The sequence below is a fragment of the Capsella rubella genome, unplaced genomic scaffold (assembly GCF_000375325.1).
Source record: "Capsella rubella cultivar Monte Gargano unplaced genomic scaffold, Caprub1_0 scaffold_6, whole genome shotgun sequence".
Lineage (NCBI taxonomy): Eukaryota > Viridiplantae > Streptophyta > Magnoliopsida > Brassicales > Brassicaceae > Capsella > Capsella rubella.
The window spans coordinates 11,817,958-11,838,403 of record NW_006238918.1 but is presented as its reverse complement, the minus strand read 5'-3'; the positions used below and the strand labels follow the sequence as shown (position 1 = coordinate 11,838,403).

At 30.9% G+C, this 20,446-nt stretch overlaps 2 protein-coding genes across 2 annotated transcripts; one reads left to right on the top strand and one right to left on the bottom strand.

The window, feature by feature from the left end:
- Positions 1–6,801: 6,801 nt before the first annotated feature.
- LOC17882804 (glycine-rich selenoprotein) lies at positions 6,802–8,805 on the top strand. The gene is made up of 4 exons (XM_006288859.2): positions 6,802–6,912; positions 8,042–8,145; positions 8,233–8,416; positions 8,550–8,805. The coding sequence occupies exons 1-4, from the start codon at positions 6,894–6,896 to the stop codon at positions 8,582–8,584; spliced, it is 342 nt and encodes a 113-aa protein (XP_006288921.1). The 5' UTR covers positions 6,802–6,893; the 3' UTR covers positions 8,585–8,805.
- Positions 8,806–9,105: 300 nt separating this feature from the next.
- LOC111830094 lies at positions 9,106–10,446 on the bottom strand. The gene is made up of 2 exons (XM_023781194.1): positions 10,341–10,446; positions 9,106–10,235 (listed from the first exon to the last, which is right to left on the bottom strand). The coding sequence occupies exon 2, from the start codon at positions 10,226–10,228 to the stop codon at positions 9,296–9,298; it is 933 nt and encodes a 310-aa protein (XP_023636962.1). The 5' UTR covers positions 10,229–10,235; positions 10,341–10,446; the 3' UTR covers positions 9,106–9,295.
- Between the last annotated feature and the right edge of the window lie 10,000 nt (positions 10,447–20,446).

Below are 20,446 nucleotides of genomic sequence, written 5' to 3'. Positions count from 1 at the left end.
TTTCCTCAAGAATTGCCACTGGGTTTACATCCGCTTCGTGATATTCTACATCATATTGATCTAGTTCCGGGTGCAAGCCTTCCCAACCGACCCCATTAAGAACATGATCTAGCCCTCAAGAACACGAGGAGTTGCGTCGTCAAGTGGAAGAATTTTGGCTAAGGGTCATATTTGGGAAATTCTTAGCTCTTGTGCGGTACAAGCTCTCTTAATTCTGAAGAAGGATGGTACCTGGCGTATGTGCGTCGAAAGTCGTGCTATCAACAAAATTACAATACGTTATCGATTTCCTATACCACGTTTGGATGATTTATTGGACCATATTGGCAAAGCTGTTATTTTCTCCAAGCTTGACCTTGAAGAGTGGTTACCATCAAATATGCATTCGCCCCGGTGATGAGTGGAGAACAGCTTTTAAGACCCTCAAAGGGTTATTTGAGTGGCTGGTCATGCATTTTGGTTTGTCTAATGCACCAAGTACGTTCATGAGAGTGATGAACCAAGCTTTGCGTCCTTTTATCGGTAAATTTGTGGTGGTCTACTTTGATGACATTTTAATCTTTAGCACTTCATTGGAGGATCATGTCGACCATTTGCAACAGATTTTGGTGGTTTTACGTCGTGAAACCTTCTTTAAGGCTCGCCAAAAGTGTGAGTGGGTGTTGAGAGTGTGCTTTTCCTTGGTTATGTGGTTTTAGCAGCGGGTTTTTCCATGGATTTGGGTAAGGTTGAAGCGGTCCGTTCTTGGCCAGTTCTGCGAACAGTTTTGGAAGTAGGAAGATTCCACGGTCTTGCTTCTTGTTACCGCCGTTTTGTGCCGTATTTTAGTACTATTATGGCACCTTTGACAGATTGCATGAGGGAGAACAAGTTTTGCTGGACATATGCAGCTAAACAGGCGTTTGAGAAAATTAAACACCAACTCGCGACAACACCAATCTTGGTTTTACCCAATTTTGAACAGCCGTTTCAGCTTCATTGTGACGCGTCTAAGTTGGGGATCAATGCAGTTTTAAGTCAAGAATCGCTTCCTATTGCATACTTTAGTGAGAATTTATCTAGAGCTATAGCTATGAGTAGCTATACTACGTATGATGTTGAATTTTATGCGGTGGGTCAAGCGATCAAACATTGGCTCCATTACCTAGTTTACCGTGACTTCATCTTGTTTGCAGATCATGTTGCTCTTAAACATCTTGATAGTCAAAGAAAGGCCTCTTCTCGTCATGCTTCAGGGATCGCATACTTGCAACAAGTTACGTTTTCTATCCGTCACAAGTCTGGAAAGTTAAACCGGTTAGATGATGCTTTGAGTCGGCGTCACACCTTGTTGACAACAATGCACGTTGCTGTTCCGGGCTTTGCCTCCTTTTCGGATCTTAATGCTACCGATCCGTTTTTTTGTCCCATTTTAGATGAGGTTAAAGCTGGTTCTCGTTCTGATTTTACCCTTATAGATGGATTCCTTTTTCGTGGTGTTCAACTTTGTGTTCTGGATTGTAGTCTTCGCTTGAAGATTATTGAAGAGTTGAATATGGAGGGTCATGTGGGCCGTGACCGTATGCTCCAGCTTGTTTATGCTACTTATTTTTGTCCTAGTTTACGTCGTGATGTTGAGAGATTTATGGAGCGTTGTCGGGCTTGCCAATTAGCAAAAGGTTCAGCTTCTAATGCCGGTCTATACCTTCCTTTGCCGGTTCCCACGCAACCGTGGACTGACATAAGCATGGGTTCATTTTGGGTTTACCTCAGACACAACAGGTTCACGATTCCATCTTTGTTGTCGTTGATCGTTTCTCAAAGATGGCTCATTTTGTGCCATGTAAGAAGACAACAGATGTTGTGCGGGTGGCTCAACTATTTTTCCAAAAAATTTACCGTCTTCATGGTCTTCCAACGTCTATTGTGCCGGATCGGATACGAGATTATTGAGTCATTTTTGGTGTTCTCTTGGGAAGATGCTCAACACTAGTCTTGATATGAGTATCGCTTACCACCCTCAAACCGATGGACAAACGGAGGTGCCTAACCGGTCTTTGGGGAATATGTTACGATGTCTGGTCGGAGAAAATATTAGGACGTGGGAGGCTCGCCTTTGTCAGGCTGAATTCGCTCACAACCATGCCACTAATCGGAGCTCCGGGTTCAGTCCATTTGAGGTTGTCTACAGTTTACTTCCGCGAGGTTCTCTTGATCTCACTAGTGTTCCAGATCTGCATCGTCGTCATGGCCGTGCGGTGGAGTTTGTTGAAGTGTTACAAGATACTCATCGCCAAAGGTGTGGCCAGCTAGAGCTCTTGGCGTCTCGGTATAAGCAGCAGGCTGATTCGTCCCGTCGTGAGGTGATTTTTAAAGATTGGGTGGTGTTAACTAAGGATCATATGCCTTCTCACGGGTATAATGACCTGCGGTCTAGGAAGATTGTTCCCGTTGAAGTCCTCGAACGTATCAACGCTAATGCTTATCATCTTCAGCTTCCACCTCACCTTAAGACGTCAAATGTGTTCAATGTCAAGTTCCTCTCCGAGTTTTGTGGCGATAACAACCATCCAGATACAGAGACGGATCTTCTTATACCCCGGGGGACCTGATGCAACGCATCTTGTCATGCATTTAACAACCGCCTTTCTTCATGTGGGCTGTGTTTTATTTCTAGGCATTTTATTATTTCTTGGGATTTAAGGTTTTAGTTTGATTTCCTTTACCTTTTAGAACTAGGGTTTTTATCGTTTACTTTTGGCTATTTAAGTTGTCTCTTAGCTTTGTGAGAAGACACATTATTATTGAATACAAATTCAGAGATTTTAAGCTTCTCTTATTCTTGACAATCGGCTATTCTTTGAATCAACGATTCTCAAGTTCGTCTTTGTTCGACTATTCAAGTGAATCAACGAGCTAAAGACAACCCCTCTTGTTCGGCTATTCAATTGAATCAATAAACAGCAGATTTCGTTGTGTTGGGCAGCGCCAAGTTGCATACAAAATGCTGCATAGAAGACGATGAACCAAGAGCACAAACAGATCGATGGTTTGTTCGGAAAATAAATAATCAAGAAGCTAATAGATGATTACAATTAAGCCCGAGAGATGTTGGAAGAGTAAGAGAAAAAGGAGAAAGAGAAGAGAATGCAAGAGACGGTAAAGATGTTGCATCAAGGGAATCCACAAATTTAAATCCCAAAGAAAAGGTCGAGAGTTTATGTAATGAAGTAGAGATGATAAGAGAAGAGATAAAGAGCTTGATGGATAAGTAATCAAATAAGTGTTACAGAGAAAGAAGAAGAGTTGAAGAGAATATAAGCTAAGCATTAGAGGAACAAGCATTGCTCGAGGAGAAGATTGCAATAACAAATGAAATATATCAAGGTATGGTCAAAGAGATTAGAGAGTGTGATATCAATAATAATAAATTGATTCTAATTAGTGTGGGGAAAAACTTGACGAAAAGCACAAAAGATATGTGGAAACGGTGGTTAATGTGACGAAGATGCTTTTGACAATGAAGAAGTATGGTAAAGATGAAGAAGGAGAAAGAAGAGGAAGAGAAGAAGCTTAAGTTCATGTAAGATAAGAGGAAACAGACAACGAGAAGTTGAAAGAGACATTGTTGGGATTAGGATAAGAGAAAGGAAGTGATAAGAGTGTTGTATGTATGGATCAAACACCATAGAGACCATTGTGAGTATCTTGAAGAGGTTTTGTACAAAATGGTTATGGCAAGAGGACAAGAAGACCACAACGAGCAATTCAAGTAACTGGATTTCTTTTCAATATTTGTATACGATTATTTATTTATTTTTATCATAAGAAATTTTGTGAAAAAGATAAATGATATTTAAATATAAATATATGAAACTTACAATTTGTGTGTTAGTGGAAATCGTAACTAAAGTAAAACCCTAAATCATAATCGCCTCTTAAGTTCAAATAAATACTTTCTTTTAGATATAAACAATGTGCATGCAGAAAGCGTTGTTAGGACATGAAGCTGCATGCTGCATACAAAATGCTGAACCGAGAGCACAAACAAATCAATGGTTTGTTCAAAAAAGCAATAATCAAGAAGCTAATAGATGATTACAATTAAGTCAGAGAGATGTTGGAAAAGTATAATACAGAGGACAAAGAGAAGACAATGCAAGAAACCGGTAAAGATGTTACATCGAGGAAATCCACGATTGTATATCTGGAAGAAACCGAATAAGTTTTACGTAATGAAGTATAGATGAAAATTTTATTAGTCTATTTGATATTTGTTTTTCAAATAAGAAAATTTTAATTATTTTATGAAGAGTTTTAGATATAACTCTACTGTCAATTAGTATTTCATGTTCAAACTTTTGTAATATAATATTAAATGAACTCCGTAATCGTTTAAAAAAGAAAATACTTAATCAAGTTTAAAAAATACTTAATGGTTAAGAGTGAATGAAATAAAACTTTGGTTGTGATTAGATTCGAAGAAATTAGAAATGCTAAAATGTATTCTTAAAGATCAAATATTATATAACAATGAGAGATAGTAGATGAAAAAATAGAATTTATGAGTTTAGTTAGTCAAAAGATTTTTCATAATGTTATATTTAAAAGAGGTATACTAACTAAAATAAAGTGACTAGAAAAGTCGAATAATATTGAGATTGCGAATACTACTTTCCCCTAAAATGAGGAAGTCATAGAAGTTAAGTCCCCACCATATATCCCAACAACTTAACTAATAAAACCCAATCAGTACGTTGTAGGTGAAAAAGATTAGAAATATTTTAATTTTTTTTTCTACTTATTGTCCACCAAAATATTTTAAAGAATATTTAACAAATCATATACAACTTTTATTTTTTCTTTCTTATTAACACAAATTTTTAAAATAGCATATATGATACTCAAAATATATAAAAGAACAATTATGTTAATACAAACCTAAATTAAAAGGTTATATAAAACTTCTGCATAGTATATATCAAAATATATTAAAATGGTTACCAAGTATAAAACATTATTAAAATAATTGATACATACATACTCACATTATTTAAATGATTATTAATTCTATATCAATTTGAAACAATAGCCGACAAAAAAAACAAAAAATCAATTTGAAACAATCAATATAAATATACCCGCACGTAGCGCTGGTTAATGATCTAGTCTATACTTTATAAAAGTTGAAGCTAAACTCCTTAAGCCGTCCACATATGATTTTAAACGACCAATCGCGATTAGGCATCTCACTAATTAATATATTTATATCTCATTAGTTAACATTTTTAAATTCTATTATTTCCTATACAAAATATTAATAAAAAGGGAAAATATATAGAAAAATAGAAATATAAATTTTTGAAAACAATATATGAAATATATGAAACTAATTATAATCTTTGTATATAATTTTGAATATAAATTTTATGTCAAATAAAGTTAAATTTATGAATATGAGTTGTAAATTGTAATAATGGCGATTCATGTCTTCTAAAATATAAATTTTATTCTTTTGTGTATTATTGAAAGTCATAAAAAAGGTAAAATTTAAATCATGAACGCCTCTTAAGGTATTATAAATACTTTATGTTAGATAAACAATATGGAGAAAGCGTTGTTCGGACAAGAAGCTAAACCGAGAGCACAAACAAATCAATGGTTTGTTTGAAAAAACAATAATTAAGAAGCTAATAGATGATTACAATTTACAACGAAGCCAGAGAAATGTTGGAAGAGTGCAAGATCGAGGAGTAGAAGAGAATACAAGAGACCGGTAAAGATGTTGCATTGAGGGAATCCACGATTGTAAATCTAGAAGAAACGGTAGAGAGTTTAGGTAATGAAGTAGAGATGAAAAGAAAGGAGATATAGAGATTAATGGATAAGTAAATGAAAAGTGTTACGGAGAAAAGAGAGTTGAAGAGAATATATAGAAGCTAAGCATTTAGAGGAATAACCATTGCTTGAGGAGAATACACAATGATAAATTAAACGTATCAAGGTATGATCAAAGAGATTAGAGAGAGTAAAGCAATAATAAATTGATTCTAATCCATGTCTGAAAAACTTTAGGAGAAGCACAAAAGGCATCAGAGACGATGGTTAATGTTTTGACGAATATGATTTTGACCGCAAGGAAGTGTGTGGTAAAAATGAAGAATGAGAAAGAAGATATGCAGACAAAGCTTGAAGGTCATGTAAGATAAGAGGAAATAGACAATAAGAAGTTGAAACGAACATTGTTGGGATTAGGAAATGAGAAAATAGGAGTGATAAGAGAGTTGTGTGTATGGATCGACCAACATATAGAGACCATTGTGAGTATCTTGAAGAAGTGTGTTCTGTCAAAAATAGTTATGGCAAGAGGACAAAGATAACCACAAATGAGCAATTCAAGTAACTTTTTCTCATTATCCATACAATATATGATTTTTGCTTATTTTTATCAAAAATTTTGTTGAGAAACAAATAAATAAATGAAATAATATTTATCTTGAAATAATTAATAAATAAAACATTATAGTACTATTGTATACTATATGATACAATATACCCATTTGAAAAATCCATATAAATTAAATAAGTACTAAACAAATTAAATTAATAACCTAGTAAGTACTAAATAAATTAAATATATCAAAACTACAGTTGTTTTGGATGTGATTTGTAGAAAGAGGAAAAATAAATAAAATACAAGCATTTATAATTTCCAATCAGTGTACGCCACGTGCCAAATCCACGTAAACGTCGCGAAACTTCTAAACACGAAACGCGCAAAAGAGTCAAAAGGACGATATAAAATCTAAAGCTTAATCGCTTATTTTGGTAAACTTGTAATTAATAAATCTCTTTGAGATCGTTGTTGACGAAGAGACGAAGAAGAAGAACCCAGAAAATAACTTTACTCTTCAATGGCTTACGTCGAAGGAGGTACGAGGAAAAAAAACTCAAGATCTCTCTCTCTCTCTCTCTGGCTATCTTCGTCTTCTTGATCTCTTGATGGAACCTAATTGTTTCGTCGATTTGATTGTTCAATATTTCAATTCTCATATTACTTGAGCACAGATTCTGGAATTAGAAACTTTGATTTCTAGAGAATTTGGAGATTTAGTTTTATATATGACTGAATTTGGTTTGATCATGAATTTGGGTTGGTGAAGATTTGAGATTAGGTTAGAAAACTAATTTGGATTGAATGCTTGATGAACCTTTCTTTAGCAGTAGAGATTTTTAGGGATTTGGATATGTAAAATTGTGCTATTCAGGTCATATAGTTTAGCAAAGACTGAGCAATAGTTTGTGAGATTTATTGATGTTCTGTTTCTAATAGAGAATTTGATACGAGTGTATGAATGTAGGAAGATTGCTATATTCATGTTGTGCATATAGAAATTGAAATTTCGATATCTACGAATGTTAGGCTTTATATGCATGAACTTGGGTTAGTTTTCGATTTTTCATTTGTTTGTTTCCATCATTAGCAACATTATAGGCTTATGGAGGATGGAAAGAAGATTAGGTCAGTTATTGTTTGTTATTTTACAATTCTCAGGAATCTAATCTGAGCTTGATGAGAGTATATTTTAGACTTTGAATATATCTAAATTGTGCTACTCAGGTCACTCTTAAACTGAGTGTAAACCTTTGAGGAATTTATATTGGGGATACTTTGTTAGTAATGACTGAGTAATTGTTAAACTTACATTCGGAAATTTAGTGTAAGCCAGATCATGTTTAATGGTTTGTGAGTCATTGATGTTCTGTCCCTAGAGAGAATTTGATATGAGTGTTATAACGTTTTTGGATAAATGCAATAAGTACATTATTACATTATTCATGTCTTATATTCTTTTGCCATTGAAAAGATTAGTTGACTGAGTTTGGGATGGTTTTTTGAGGTCTTAGACAGAATGTAGTAGCTTTTCACTAAAACACTACTAGGGGAGAGAAGAGAAGCGAAAATTTCTGATGATAGATGACGATGTATTCTGAAAATACAGATTGTTACCTCTAATATTAACTGTATTATGACATTGAGAAACTTTGGAAAATGTACCAGGTGTGGTTAAAGCGAAACGACCAATATGGAGACTAAGGACGATCAAAGATTTTTTCTTATCCATCATTGATGTGATACAAGTCTTCTTTATGACCATGTTCTCGGTGAGATTTTACTTCCGTTTCTTGGGTTACATTCGTTAATCTCAATTGTCACACATCCGACTAACCTGAGGGAAAAATATTGGTCAGATGGAGAAATCAGATTCTTATAGGAAAGGCTCCAAGTCTAACAAGAAGTGGGATGGTGGCATGGGTGGTGGTGGTGGTGGCGGTGGTGGTGGTGGCGGAGGCGGTGGTGGAGGCGGTGGTGGGCCTCGTCGTGGAGGTCTGGACAATGTGCGTGGCTTGAATGATATTCGTGGAGCTGACCACAGTAAGTAACCCGAGATGAATTTGTTATTTAACCCTTTTTATGATAGAAAGCAGACATATGCCATGTTTATGATTCCTATAATTTGAGTTTTGACATGAATCTGAAGATAAAAAATTTATTGGTGGTTTTTCAGATTCACTACCGGCGTGCGGCTCGTGCTGTGGCTGAGACTTGTTCGTTGGAGTACCTAAGAATAAGCGAAGGGACTATTATCAATATATACATATTATCTAGTGTTGAAACGATGCTTTTGTAATTTGAGGAAGCAACGAATGAAAGATTCTTGTGTATTTTGTATTTGCATCAAGCTTCTTGTATTTAGTTAAACGTTTGAAATTGGGAATTCACTTCTAATAGTTCGTAATTTATATCCAACGTAACTAAATTAACTATTTTGGTAGAGATACAAAATGGAAGAATTTGTTAACAAGGTGACTAACTCAGGAGATGCAACTTCGAAGCCTGCGGATAAGGCGTAAAAAATTGTTTGTAATAGGTTGCGATGTTGCTCTTAACCGCGGTGTTAGTCATCCCACAATTCGATTGCTAGCTATATGTAAGGATCAAGTGTAAATGTGGCCAGCGAAAAGATGGATATGTTCTTCGATCCGCTACTGCCTATCTGCTCTTCAACTTTGCGGAATTATACTGTTCGCGATGAACATACATTCAAGTCACTTTCCAATCTGTTTCTCAACCAAGTCTCATAGTTTTGATGATCAAAAGAAACATATTATATAGTCGAGAAGTCTTTGTGACTAATGATTTCTTGGTCATGTCAACATTAGAGCAAAACAGCAAATCTCTGCAAATCTTTCTAGCAAAAAATTACAGATGCATGATAAGGTACCAATGCAACGCTTAACTTCTTATTCAATCTCACTGAACATGTAAATCATCCCGCACATCACTAGCAGCTTGTTTTATCCCTCTCAAAGCGGTAGAGTACGAAACCTTAATACCAAGCCTTTCTTGAACCAAACTTATAAGATTTTTCGGAGTTAAAGAGTTGACTTCACCTTGACAATTCTCACGCAAAACAGACGCAACTAACTGCGGTGTTCCTATCCTCTTATCCCTCCTTATACTCGTAGTTAACCGAGTGCAAGTATGAATCTTGTTATAAGTCCTAACAGAGAAACGATCCGAATTCTTAAGCTTCGCAACTCTTAAAGACCATTTGCAACCACTAGCACGACATTTCAACACGTACAAATCAGGCGACGACTTAAAAGTAACAACCTCAAAACAGTTCTGAATTATAGCTTTATCAACTAATTCTTGTACTTCCTGTTTACTCTCAAACTCTTGACCTAAACTCATACCAGTACCATCTTCCCATTCAACCTCCTCTTCTCCTACATCAGGCGTCGTATCAACATCAACAAACATCTCAGAGTTATCAACATAAGCAACTTCATCATTCTCCAACGGCGCATCATTTCTCGAAAGAAACTCACAACTCTGATTCTGTTCAACACCATCAACAACTTCCACATGCAAAACATCTCTACGACGCGTCTTATCTCCTTCCATTAAATACCCTAAAACATCTTCATCATCTAAAACATAAGTCTGCCTCTTCGGATCCTCTAACAACGGAATGTAACTTAACTTAAACGCCGCGATTGCTTCTTCGTCTAACATAACCTTTTTGCAAACTCTATTAACCAAATCAGAATAAGTGAACTCTCCTTTGATAACTAAAGTGTAAACCCTATCTTCTTTTCGATTCCATCGTACGTTATCTCCGTTGTTTGAATAGTATCCTCCGTAATCAAATCGTACTACTGTGCAATGATCATCTTTCATTTTTGGTCTTTTAACACAAATAACAATAGATTCAGTGAGTTTAATTGAAATTGAAATTGAAATCCCTAAAATTGGAACCACAGTAATATAAGAAGAAAGGATCAGAAGAAACCTGAAAATTGAGGTTTCGGGATTTGCACAGATGAGGTCGGAGCTTGAGTAAAGAGCTCCGTGGAGGAAGACGATGATGAAAGAAGAACCAAGGAGATACAATTTTCAGATCACACAATTTTTATTTTACATTGATTCTAATTTTTTTCTCGCCTAGGCAAAACAATCGCTAACCGATTTACTGACCGAACCGAATTGAAAAATGTTAAACCGAATTCGAACCGAAGCTTCTAAAAGAACCGAAAGGTTAGTAAAATTTCCTATCAAAATTAACTAAAACCGAACTAAACCGAACAGTTAACCATAATGTTCCAAAACATAGAAGACTAGATGATGACCCGCATTTACGTGCGGGTGTATTTTCAAAAGTATAGTTTGTTGGTTTTGTTTTCTTAAATAATGTATTGTGAATGTTCTATTGATAAGTTTTCTTTATTTCATCTATTTGTAGAAATAATGACTGCATTTTTAAATGGAGTAGTAAAATATAGAAAGTTGAATTGGAAAACCAAAGTGTATAATTAAAAAGTCTCGAATATGCTACTGAAAGTAATGAAACTGAAGGCTTAATTGCAGGAAATCAGAAGAAAAAAATGCAGACCTAAATTTTAAAGGTTCTTGAACACTTCTTTGAAAACCACATTGGTTGTTTTCTTCTTTGGTTTACCATCAGGTTCACAAACAAAATATTTTATGATCAAGGTAAGTTCTTAGATTAAAATTTAGTTATCCAAATTTTATGATCTCGTCCTATTACCTAAAACTCTTGTACCATATTTTATCAAAATAATTTAGATAATATTCTACCTAAAACTCTTGTTCCAAATTACCATTTTCTTTCTCTTCTCTGCTATTTCTAGTCCTAATATTTTAAATAGATATGCCTATAAAATTTTTAAATTTTGGTTATGCTTAAATAGTATATAACCGCAAAAATGATTTAAACACCATGAAACGGATCACAAAATTAAATAGTTTAAGTTTTTAAAAGTGTTTTAGGAATGGTCATATTAATCTAAAAAATGGTCTTCCACAAACATTAAAAATGGTCTTCTACAAACATAATAATTTAAGTATTTATATCTAAAAATATATATCTATGAAGAACTGAATTAGCTCTACGTTCGTGACTTATGCAGATTGATTTAATTGCTTATTTTTGCTAGTAACGATCCGCTGCAAAATTTGAATTTAGTCTCTTACATCATAACGAAGTTTATCCCAAATCAACATGTGCATTGCCGAAGATAAGCTAACTTATGCTACTGTCTAAAATTGATAATTATTTTGTTGGTGTTGTTCAATCTTAAGATATAGAAACTGAAAAGTTTTGAAAACTCTTATAGAAGCATTTGCCATTATAGAATGAGATCATACTTAAGCTATGGTGTTTTAAAATATTTATGAAGTAGGTGAGTTAATTGTTATTGCTTACACTATTTTTAAGAAGGATTTTGTCGTTGTTTTTTTGTAGAAAAACTTTTGGAAGCTGACAATTCTTTGAAGGCAATTCCATTATTGGACGCACTATAAAATGACAGTAGAACATTAAAGCTCGTCCTTCTAATCTAGTAAGAAGTCTTCTAAATCTTAAGATTTCTCACTCTGAATTTATTGTTTTATCGCATTGCTTCTCCATTGTATAACAGAGATGAGAAAACTGACAATAACAATGAAGATGATAATTTATCAACACCGTTAGCAAATATACGTAGGAAGAACATAATCAGCCTACATCCTTAAGATTCTCATTCTTGAGTTTCATAGTCTTATTCATCCCATCCTTAATCTTCTCAAGATTCATTGAAGTAATGTATATCTTTGTTATAAAAGAATGCCCAGCTAATTACCCTACAATTAAGAGTATTGGTATTAGACAATCTATATCTAGCATTTCATCTAGCACTAACAACTATAAATATATAACTGCTTCATAACACAAATGGATCACGTTTCATTTTTCATCAGTTTATTTTGATAAGTATTTTGTTTATTTAGGATGGAACTTACAGATTCATGACCCAATGTTGACTTGGACTCACATGCTTTTTTCATGTTCTTAAGGTACAGTAAAACCTCTATAAATTAATACTCTATAAATTAATAAACACTATAAATTAAGAGGGTGTTATTCAACCTTGTATTTTAATTGATTTGGATGTATTTCAAAATCTAGCGTTATTTAATGATATATTTTAAAAACCACAATAAAATTTGCTGTTATTTGATTTAATATTTGTTGGATGTATTTTAAAGTCCTTTAAAACAAGCCTAAATTTTGTTGGTCCCAAGTCGGGGCAGTGTAAAAATTAACTAAATTTGATAAGATAATAAGATAATAATTTTTTGACATCCCTATGTAAAATATAGTCCCAATAATATCATAAATTAATAATCACTATATAAATATATATATATATATATATATATATATGTATACCTTATATATATAAGTAGATATGTTGAAATATGCTTTTACCTTTTTGTAAAAATGAATTTTTCGCCTAGACCTCATCTCTATAAATAATACTTATGTTATATTTTTAAACTATAATCTTAGAATATATTCCATAATCTCACAAAATAACCAAAATTTTCTTTATGTTTTCTATTTATAAATATGCATCATATTCATTTTTGTTTTGTTTTAAAGGATGTTAAAAGATAACAATTGAGGTTTTAATACATATATATATATATATATATATATTTGTATATAACTGTATTTATTTTTATATTTTTAATCTATTGTTAAATTATTTTTCTAAATATAAAATTCAATTCTAAACTACAAACATTTATACAATTTTTAAACGAATCTTATTTTGTAAAATTGTCCCAATTCATATTTTCAAAAAACTTTAAGAGTTAAAAATACTACTATAAATTAATAATTATTAATTTACACTATAAAGTAATAAATATTAATTTATAGATAAATTAATATCACTGTAAATTAATAAAATACTGTGGTCCCTTGCGAGCATGTGCATCCATTATTTAAATTGATAGATGTTTAGAGAACAACTTTTAAAGTTTATGTGGTTTTAGAAGGATGATATGGATTCTCTATTTAAATGTTATATAAAGAAATCGATGACTATATATATATATATTTATAGGATACGTGAGCCTGTAAGGAATATTCTTCGGAATTCCAAAATATGCTTAATTGTTTATAATGCCAAAGTTTACCATGTATTTTCCGAATCTATAGTTAGCAAAAATATTATGTGATATCCTTAAATTTCGAATGCATATTAGGTACGTAATATCCTTATATATTCGAGATATTCACATTAATTAGATTTTAAATATCGTTCGTACTGTTTAAGCTACTTACGGGAATATATTATTAGAATTCTTTTATACTGTTTAAGCTACTAAATATACGGGATATTGATTTTTCTTATGAGTTATACTAAATTGTTGCACAGATCTAGGCTTCAATATTAAATGCCAAAGTTCTCGGTTATTTCAATCTTCTCCAAAATTTCCGTCGATGGTGTCGAATTAAATTTTATGAGTTTTATTTGTTTCTATAATTAAGGGATTCGATTATGATGGTGTCGAATTAAAATTTATGAGTTTAATTTACATCTATAATTGTTTCTATAATTAAGGGATTCGGTTATGTAGTTTTCTTATAAGCATATTGATTTTGTTTAACTTTTTTTTATTGTATAAACTATGATTGACTTATACAAAATACTTCCCTTTTAATAGTATAGATGTTCAAAAAAAATCCATAATATCCAATATTATAATTTAGACTCCATAATATAAGTTATTTTAAGAAAAATTGCACTTCATGTACTCAGTTGACTCTTTTATTAAGAATTTAACATTCATAATTGATTATTTTGCTCTCTTTCTTTTCAGACGGTTCTAACCCTATACTTCACTCCAAAACTTAGCTTTTCTCACAAATTTCTTACCCAGAGCCTTATAAGTGGAAGCCAAGATTATTGATTCGGTAAAAGAGCGATGGGTAGAAGATTAAACACAAAAGGCAAAATCTCAAAAGTACTTCTCTCTCTTTCTCTCTTCTTCTCTCTCGTCGTCACTCTGAGTGGATCGGAAAATGGAGCCATGTATTGAGAATTTACAGAGTCTGAGTTTCATATATGCGGGAACCACCGTGAACCGAATCGAAGTACAAGCTCTGGTTCTCGTTCCTTCGCCGCAGCTCTAACACCAGCACCATCACCCGCCGCAGCTCTAACACCAACACTTTTATGGCTCTCTTCTCCGGTCGATTTATCTATTATTTCTTGCATAGATGCTTGAGTTGAGTTGCATGTTAATAATTTCTGTTTTTTGTGCAGATGTATGATTTAAGCCTGCATTAGATAAGTATAATATTATCAAATACAAATATTTTTAGCTCGATAAATAGTAAATAATCAGAACTTATATTGTAGTTTTTAAAAAAAGTTTGTGACATATAACAAAATATCAGTAGCTATTGATTAATGTCTAATTATATTGTTATCAGTCTGAATTGGTTATAATATCAATTATAACATGTGGTTATTTATTTAATTAACTATGTAAATCATATGTTACTGCTATACATTATAATTTATTTGATAAATTCATAGTTCTCTAGTTAAATTATTTATAATATCATATGTTACCGCTATAAATTATAAGTTATTTTATAAACACATAATTATCTAGTTAAATAATTTATTATCTGACTGATCATATCAACTAACTTATATATTAACATATTTTTATAAAATATTTATATTACTGGTTTACATAAAATATTAATTTCCATTTTTATAGCAATAAATATTAAGTTAACGGATAATATGTAAATTACCACGATGACAGATTATTTAACATGTTTAAAAATAAGTTATCAAATGCTATTAATCACTAATGAACAATGTTATCGTACTCGTGAAATATATCTCGGTTTGGGTTTATAAAAGAGTTGTTAGGGTTTAGATTTTATAAAAAACAAAATATATTTCGGTTTGGGTTTATAAAATAGTGGTTAGGGTTTAGATTTTGTAATTAAGCAAAATTATATGTTGGTTAGGGTTGAAAAAATAGTAGTTAAAATAATTTTTAGTCAAAATACAGAAACTTAATAAGTATATTGTTAAAATGAAAGAATAGTGGTTAAAGTACAATTACTTGATAACAATAGATTGTTAAAATGATTTTAGTTACCTGATAACAATGTATATTATTGTAATTGTAAATGTAATTTGATCTTATCATATAAAATAATTGTTAACTGGTTATTACTGTTACTTGATAAGAAATGCCTAAACGTTCTTTTGTTACCTGATAACAATATTTTGTTTTGCATATCTCCCTCTGCCCAAAAGCGTCGCTTGTTAATAATGTGTCAGATGATTCACATGTTTCTTTTATATTTTTTTTCTTTGACTGAATCTAGAGAAATATAAGGCCACTCATTACTTCCTCTTTGCACTGCGCACTGTCTCTCTCTTATCTTTCTATATCTTTTCTCTCTCTCTCTCTTATCTTTCATAGAGAGGAAAGCTTGTTCTTCTCCGATTTTAAGATCAGATTTTGTTTTGTTTATAGCTTCGGTAGTATACCATTTTTAGTTTCCAACTTTGTTTGGATCTTTCTCCGACATCTTGTCGGTATTGCTTTTCTGAATATGTTTCTGTTTTTTAAGTTTTGTAAAGCCTTTTGCTTGTTCATCAAAACAACACTTCTATATCTTTGAGGTGTTAAATACTGGGAGTTGAATGGATCTTTTTTTATTATGTGCTTGATTTTTCGTCAATTGTTGGTAAATCCTCGCTATCCTAAGTGGAATAGATTAAGCGATGGTTCACTTTGGTCGATTGATTTCAAGTTGTTGAAGTGGATTGAAACGGAGTATGTAGATTTGGAGTCCTTGTCTTGTTTTGATAATTCTCTGAAGAGTGCTTTGATTTCAATCAGCTGAGGAAGATTTTCAGTAAACAAAGCAAAATCCAGTCAATTACTTCCAGTGATTATTAGCAAAAGGTGTTCGAGTTGGTGATCAGAGAGACTAGTAGTTGCTGCTGAAATAACTAGAGGATAAAGAAGAATTTGATCAGCGATGATGGTGATTTCGATCGGCCGCCTCAGCTCGGTGGAGAAGAAGGTGATGAGTCACTAGCCAATTCCCAATTATGCACATGTGTCGTTTCACAAAAACCCTACACTCTTCTTTAGTTGTAAATCTTGTTTGGGTTTATGTTGGGCTTTTATTTTATGTAATTGGGCTTCGATCACTGTACTTCTTTTAAAATCAATGAAATTAAGTTGACAAAAAAAAAGATTTGTCAAAGTTACATACATTTTGCAAAACTGAACCAAATTTATTTTTATTCTATTTTTTCTGTTTTATGTATTATTAGTTTTTATATTTTGGGAAATTGCAACTGGTAGACCTAATTGACCATTTATTTAATAATATAACATACATAATTCATTTATTGAGTCTTTTTTTCAGACAATTTTCTCCCTATTATCCCTCTTCAGAGCTACAACCTTTTTTTTGTCCAAAACTTTTGTTTTCATTAAATAGAAATTGGTTCAGTAGCTGGTACAATAAAAACAGACATTAAAACAGCTTTTACAATAAAAGCAGACATTAAAACAGCTCTGCTATTCTTCTCACGAAGAACAAAAGAGAATCAAATTTCTGAAGCAAGAGAAACTTTTTTGTAGCCAAGCTCTATAGCTTGTTTGAGGGCGAATTCCACAGCCATAGCCTCTGCCATGAGAGGGGAACAAAAATTTGCAGAAGCAGATCTACCTTATAGCTCAGATCTAGAGAGATAATCAATAAAGATCCATCTGAATTCTGCTTCTCTCATGTTTCCTCGCCAAGCTGCATATGAGAAGCATTTGATGGTGTCAACGCTCAAGTCCATCGCCAAGTTTAGTGTACCTTGTCTTTGGAATTGAATTGGAGTATTTTGAGCAGAGATCCATTCCCGGGCTTGAGAAATAGATTCTTTCAAATCAAGCGTTCATCGACAGACCTGTTAACATTTTAAGTAGTCGGTAGGTCATTAGGCAACAAATCAAGCGGAGCTTTGGTTAATTTTTTTGGACAAGATCTTCTCTCGCCACAAAGTTTTCCATTTGGCTCGATCCAATTTAACGGATAATATGTAAATTATCGCGATAACAGATTATGTAACATATTTAAAAATAAGTTATCGAATGCTATTAATCACTTATGAACATATAATATTAATGAGTAATATGTAAATATTAATTTATGGATAATATGTAAATTACCACGATAACAGATTATTTAACATGTTTAAAAAATAAGTTAACGAATTTATTCGTTGATTAATTGTTCAATTTTGATAGTAATTTTCTTTAGTACTTTTAGGTATTTTTTGATAAAACAATAATATTGTTAATGATAAAAATAGGAATGATATTGGGAGAATATAAAAAATACCAGTTTTTAAATTTATCCCATTTTCAAACTTTATCAAAACAACCAATAAAAATGTTGAAATTTATCCAAATATGTGTATAACCTTATAAATATACACACAAATTACCTTTATTTGTGTATAAAATTTTATTTATTTCACTGTCTTACAAATTGGTTTGAATATAACAAAAAATTATTTTGTAAAAATAATTACATACTTTGAAAATAAAATAAATATACATGAATACGTGAGAAAGAAAAAATCATCTAAAGTAAAACAATGAAGATAGTTTATTTAGCTTGATTTTCTTATGGTGAGATAGTCAGAATTCAATAAAGTAATTTCCTTATAGCTATAAAATATTATTATACATATGTATTATACATTTAATAGTACAAAAAACAATGAAAAAATGAAGAAGTACATAAAATAAAGAAGAAATATAATTGAAAACAAAAGTTTTAACCAAATATATAATCAAGCTCTTACAATGATATCTTAATTGAGCTTTCAACCCATGCAAGAACATTAAAAATTAAACAAAGAAAATATTGAGAATATCAGATATGGTGGAGGAGGATGTAAAAATGAGTATTTATAAGATAAAATATGATGTAAGTTATAATTCTAAAATAATTAAATTAGAGGAGTAATAATTATATTTTATAGTGTGTTAACTGAAATTGAATGGAGGAAACAAATAGTCAATTGAAAGGTTATATAATTTAAGTTACAATTTAATAGTAAAGTGTGTATTTCAAGTATGAATTAAAGTATATGACTAAATGTGTTAGATATTTGGTTTAATTATAAATAAATATTTTAATTAAAAAATAAATGCTAAATGGACCAATAAGGAGAGAGTGAAACCTTAAAAATTCCCAAGAAATAATTTTATTTTTAATCTCTTTTTATATATTCCTCTTAATTTAAGTTATATTTCTAGGTTTAATTATATTTTTTCATCCTTGTAGTATATATAATAGATAGAAAATGGAATATCAAATTGTTTTTTAGATAGGAAATCAAGTATAAAATTCAAAGTTAAAACAAATTATAATGTTCTTTGTATTATTACATGTTGAATCACAACCTAAATATAAGGATCATTATTCTTAAAAGAATGTCTTACAAATTGGTTTGATAATTATATAACAAAAAGTTTATTTTGTTAAAAAGTTACATACTTTTAAAAATAAATTAAATATACATGAATATGTGAGAAAGAAACAAACATCCAAAGTAAAAGAATGAAGATGGTTTCTTTAGCTTGATTATCTTATGGTGCGATAGTCGGAAATTAAAATTTTTGAATCTCATCAATAAAATAATTTCTTATAACTATAAAATATTATTATATATATGTATTACATTTAAAAATATTAAAAAATGAAAAAATGAAGAAATACATAAACAAAAAATAAACAAAATTGAAAATAAAAATTTAAACCAAATATTTAATCAAACTCTTACAATGACATCTTAATTGAGTTTTCATCCCATGCAAGAACATTAAAAAATAAAACAAATAAAATATTGAGGGTATCAGATATGGTGGAGGACGATGTAAGAATGACTATTTATAGGATAAGAAATGATGTAAGTTACATTTTTAAAAGTCATAATTATAATTTATAGTGTGTTTAATGGAAATTCAATAAAGAAAATCAATAGTCTTTGAAATTTTATATAATTTTCAGTTATATTTTAGTAGTAAAGTGTTGATTTCAAGTATGAACTTATATGAATGTGTTAGATATTTTGTTTAATTTAAAATAAATATTATAATTAAAAATAAATGCTAAATGGACCAATAAGGAGAGAGTGAAACCTTAAAAATTCCCAAAGAATAATTTTATTTTTAATTTGTTTTTATATTCCTCTTAATTTAAGCTATATCTCTAGGTTTAATTATATTTTTCATCGTTGTAGTATATATAATCGATAGAAAATTGAATATCAAATTGTTTTTTATATAGGAAATCAAGTATAAAATTCAAAGTTAACAAAAATTATAATCTTTTTATATTATTACATGTTGAATCACAAACTAAATATAAGGATCATTATTCTTAAAAGAATGTCTTACAAATTGGTTTAGTTATTATATAACAAAAAGTTTATTTTGTTAAAAAATTACATACTTTTGAAATTAAAATAAATATACATGAATTTGTGAGAAAGAAACAAACATCCAAAGTAAAATAATGAACATGGTTTCTTTAGCTTCATTTTTTAATAACCATAAAATATTATTATACATATGTATTACATTTAAAAATATAAAAAACAATGAAAACATAAAGAAATACATAAAATAAATAAAATTGAAAACAAAAATTTAAACTAAATAATTAATCAAACTCTTACAATGATATTTTAAATGAGTTTTCACCCCATGCAAGAACTTAAAAAAAAACAAAGAGAATAATGAAGATATGAGATATGAGATATGGTAGAGAAGGATGTGAGAATAACTATTTATATGATAAGAAGTTATGTAAGTTACATTTTTAAAATAATTAAATTAGAGGAGTTATAATTATAATTTATTGTGTGTTTAATTGGAATTCAATAAAGAAAACCAATAGTCTTTGGAAATTTATATAATTTTCAGTTTCATTTTAGGAGTAAAGTGTGAATTTAAAGTATGAATTAATGTATATGATTAAATGTGTTT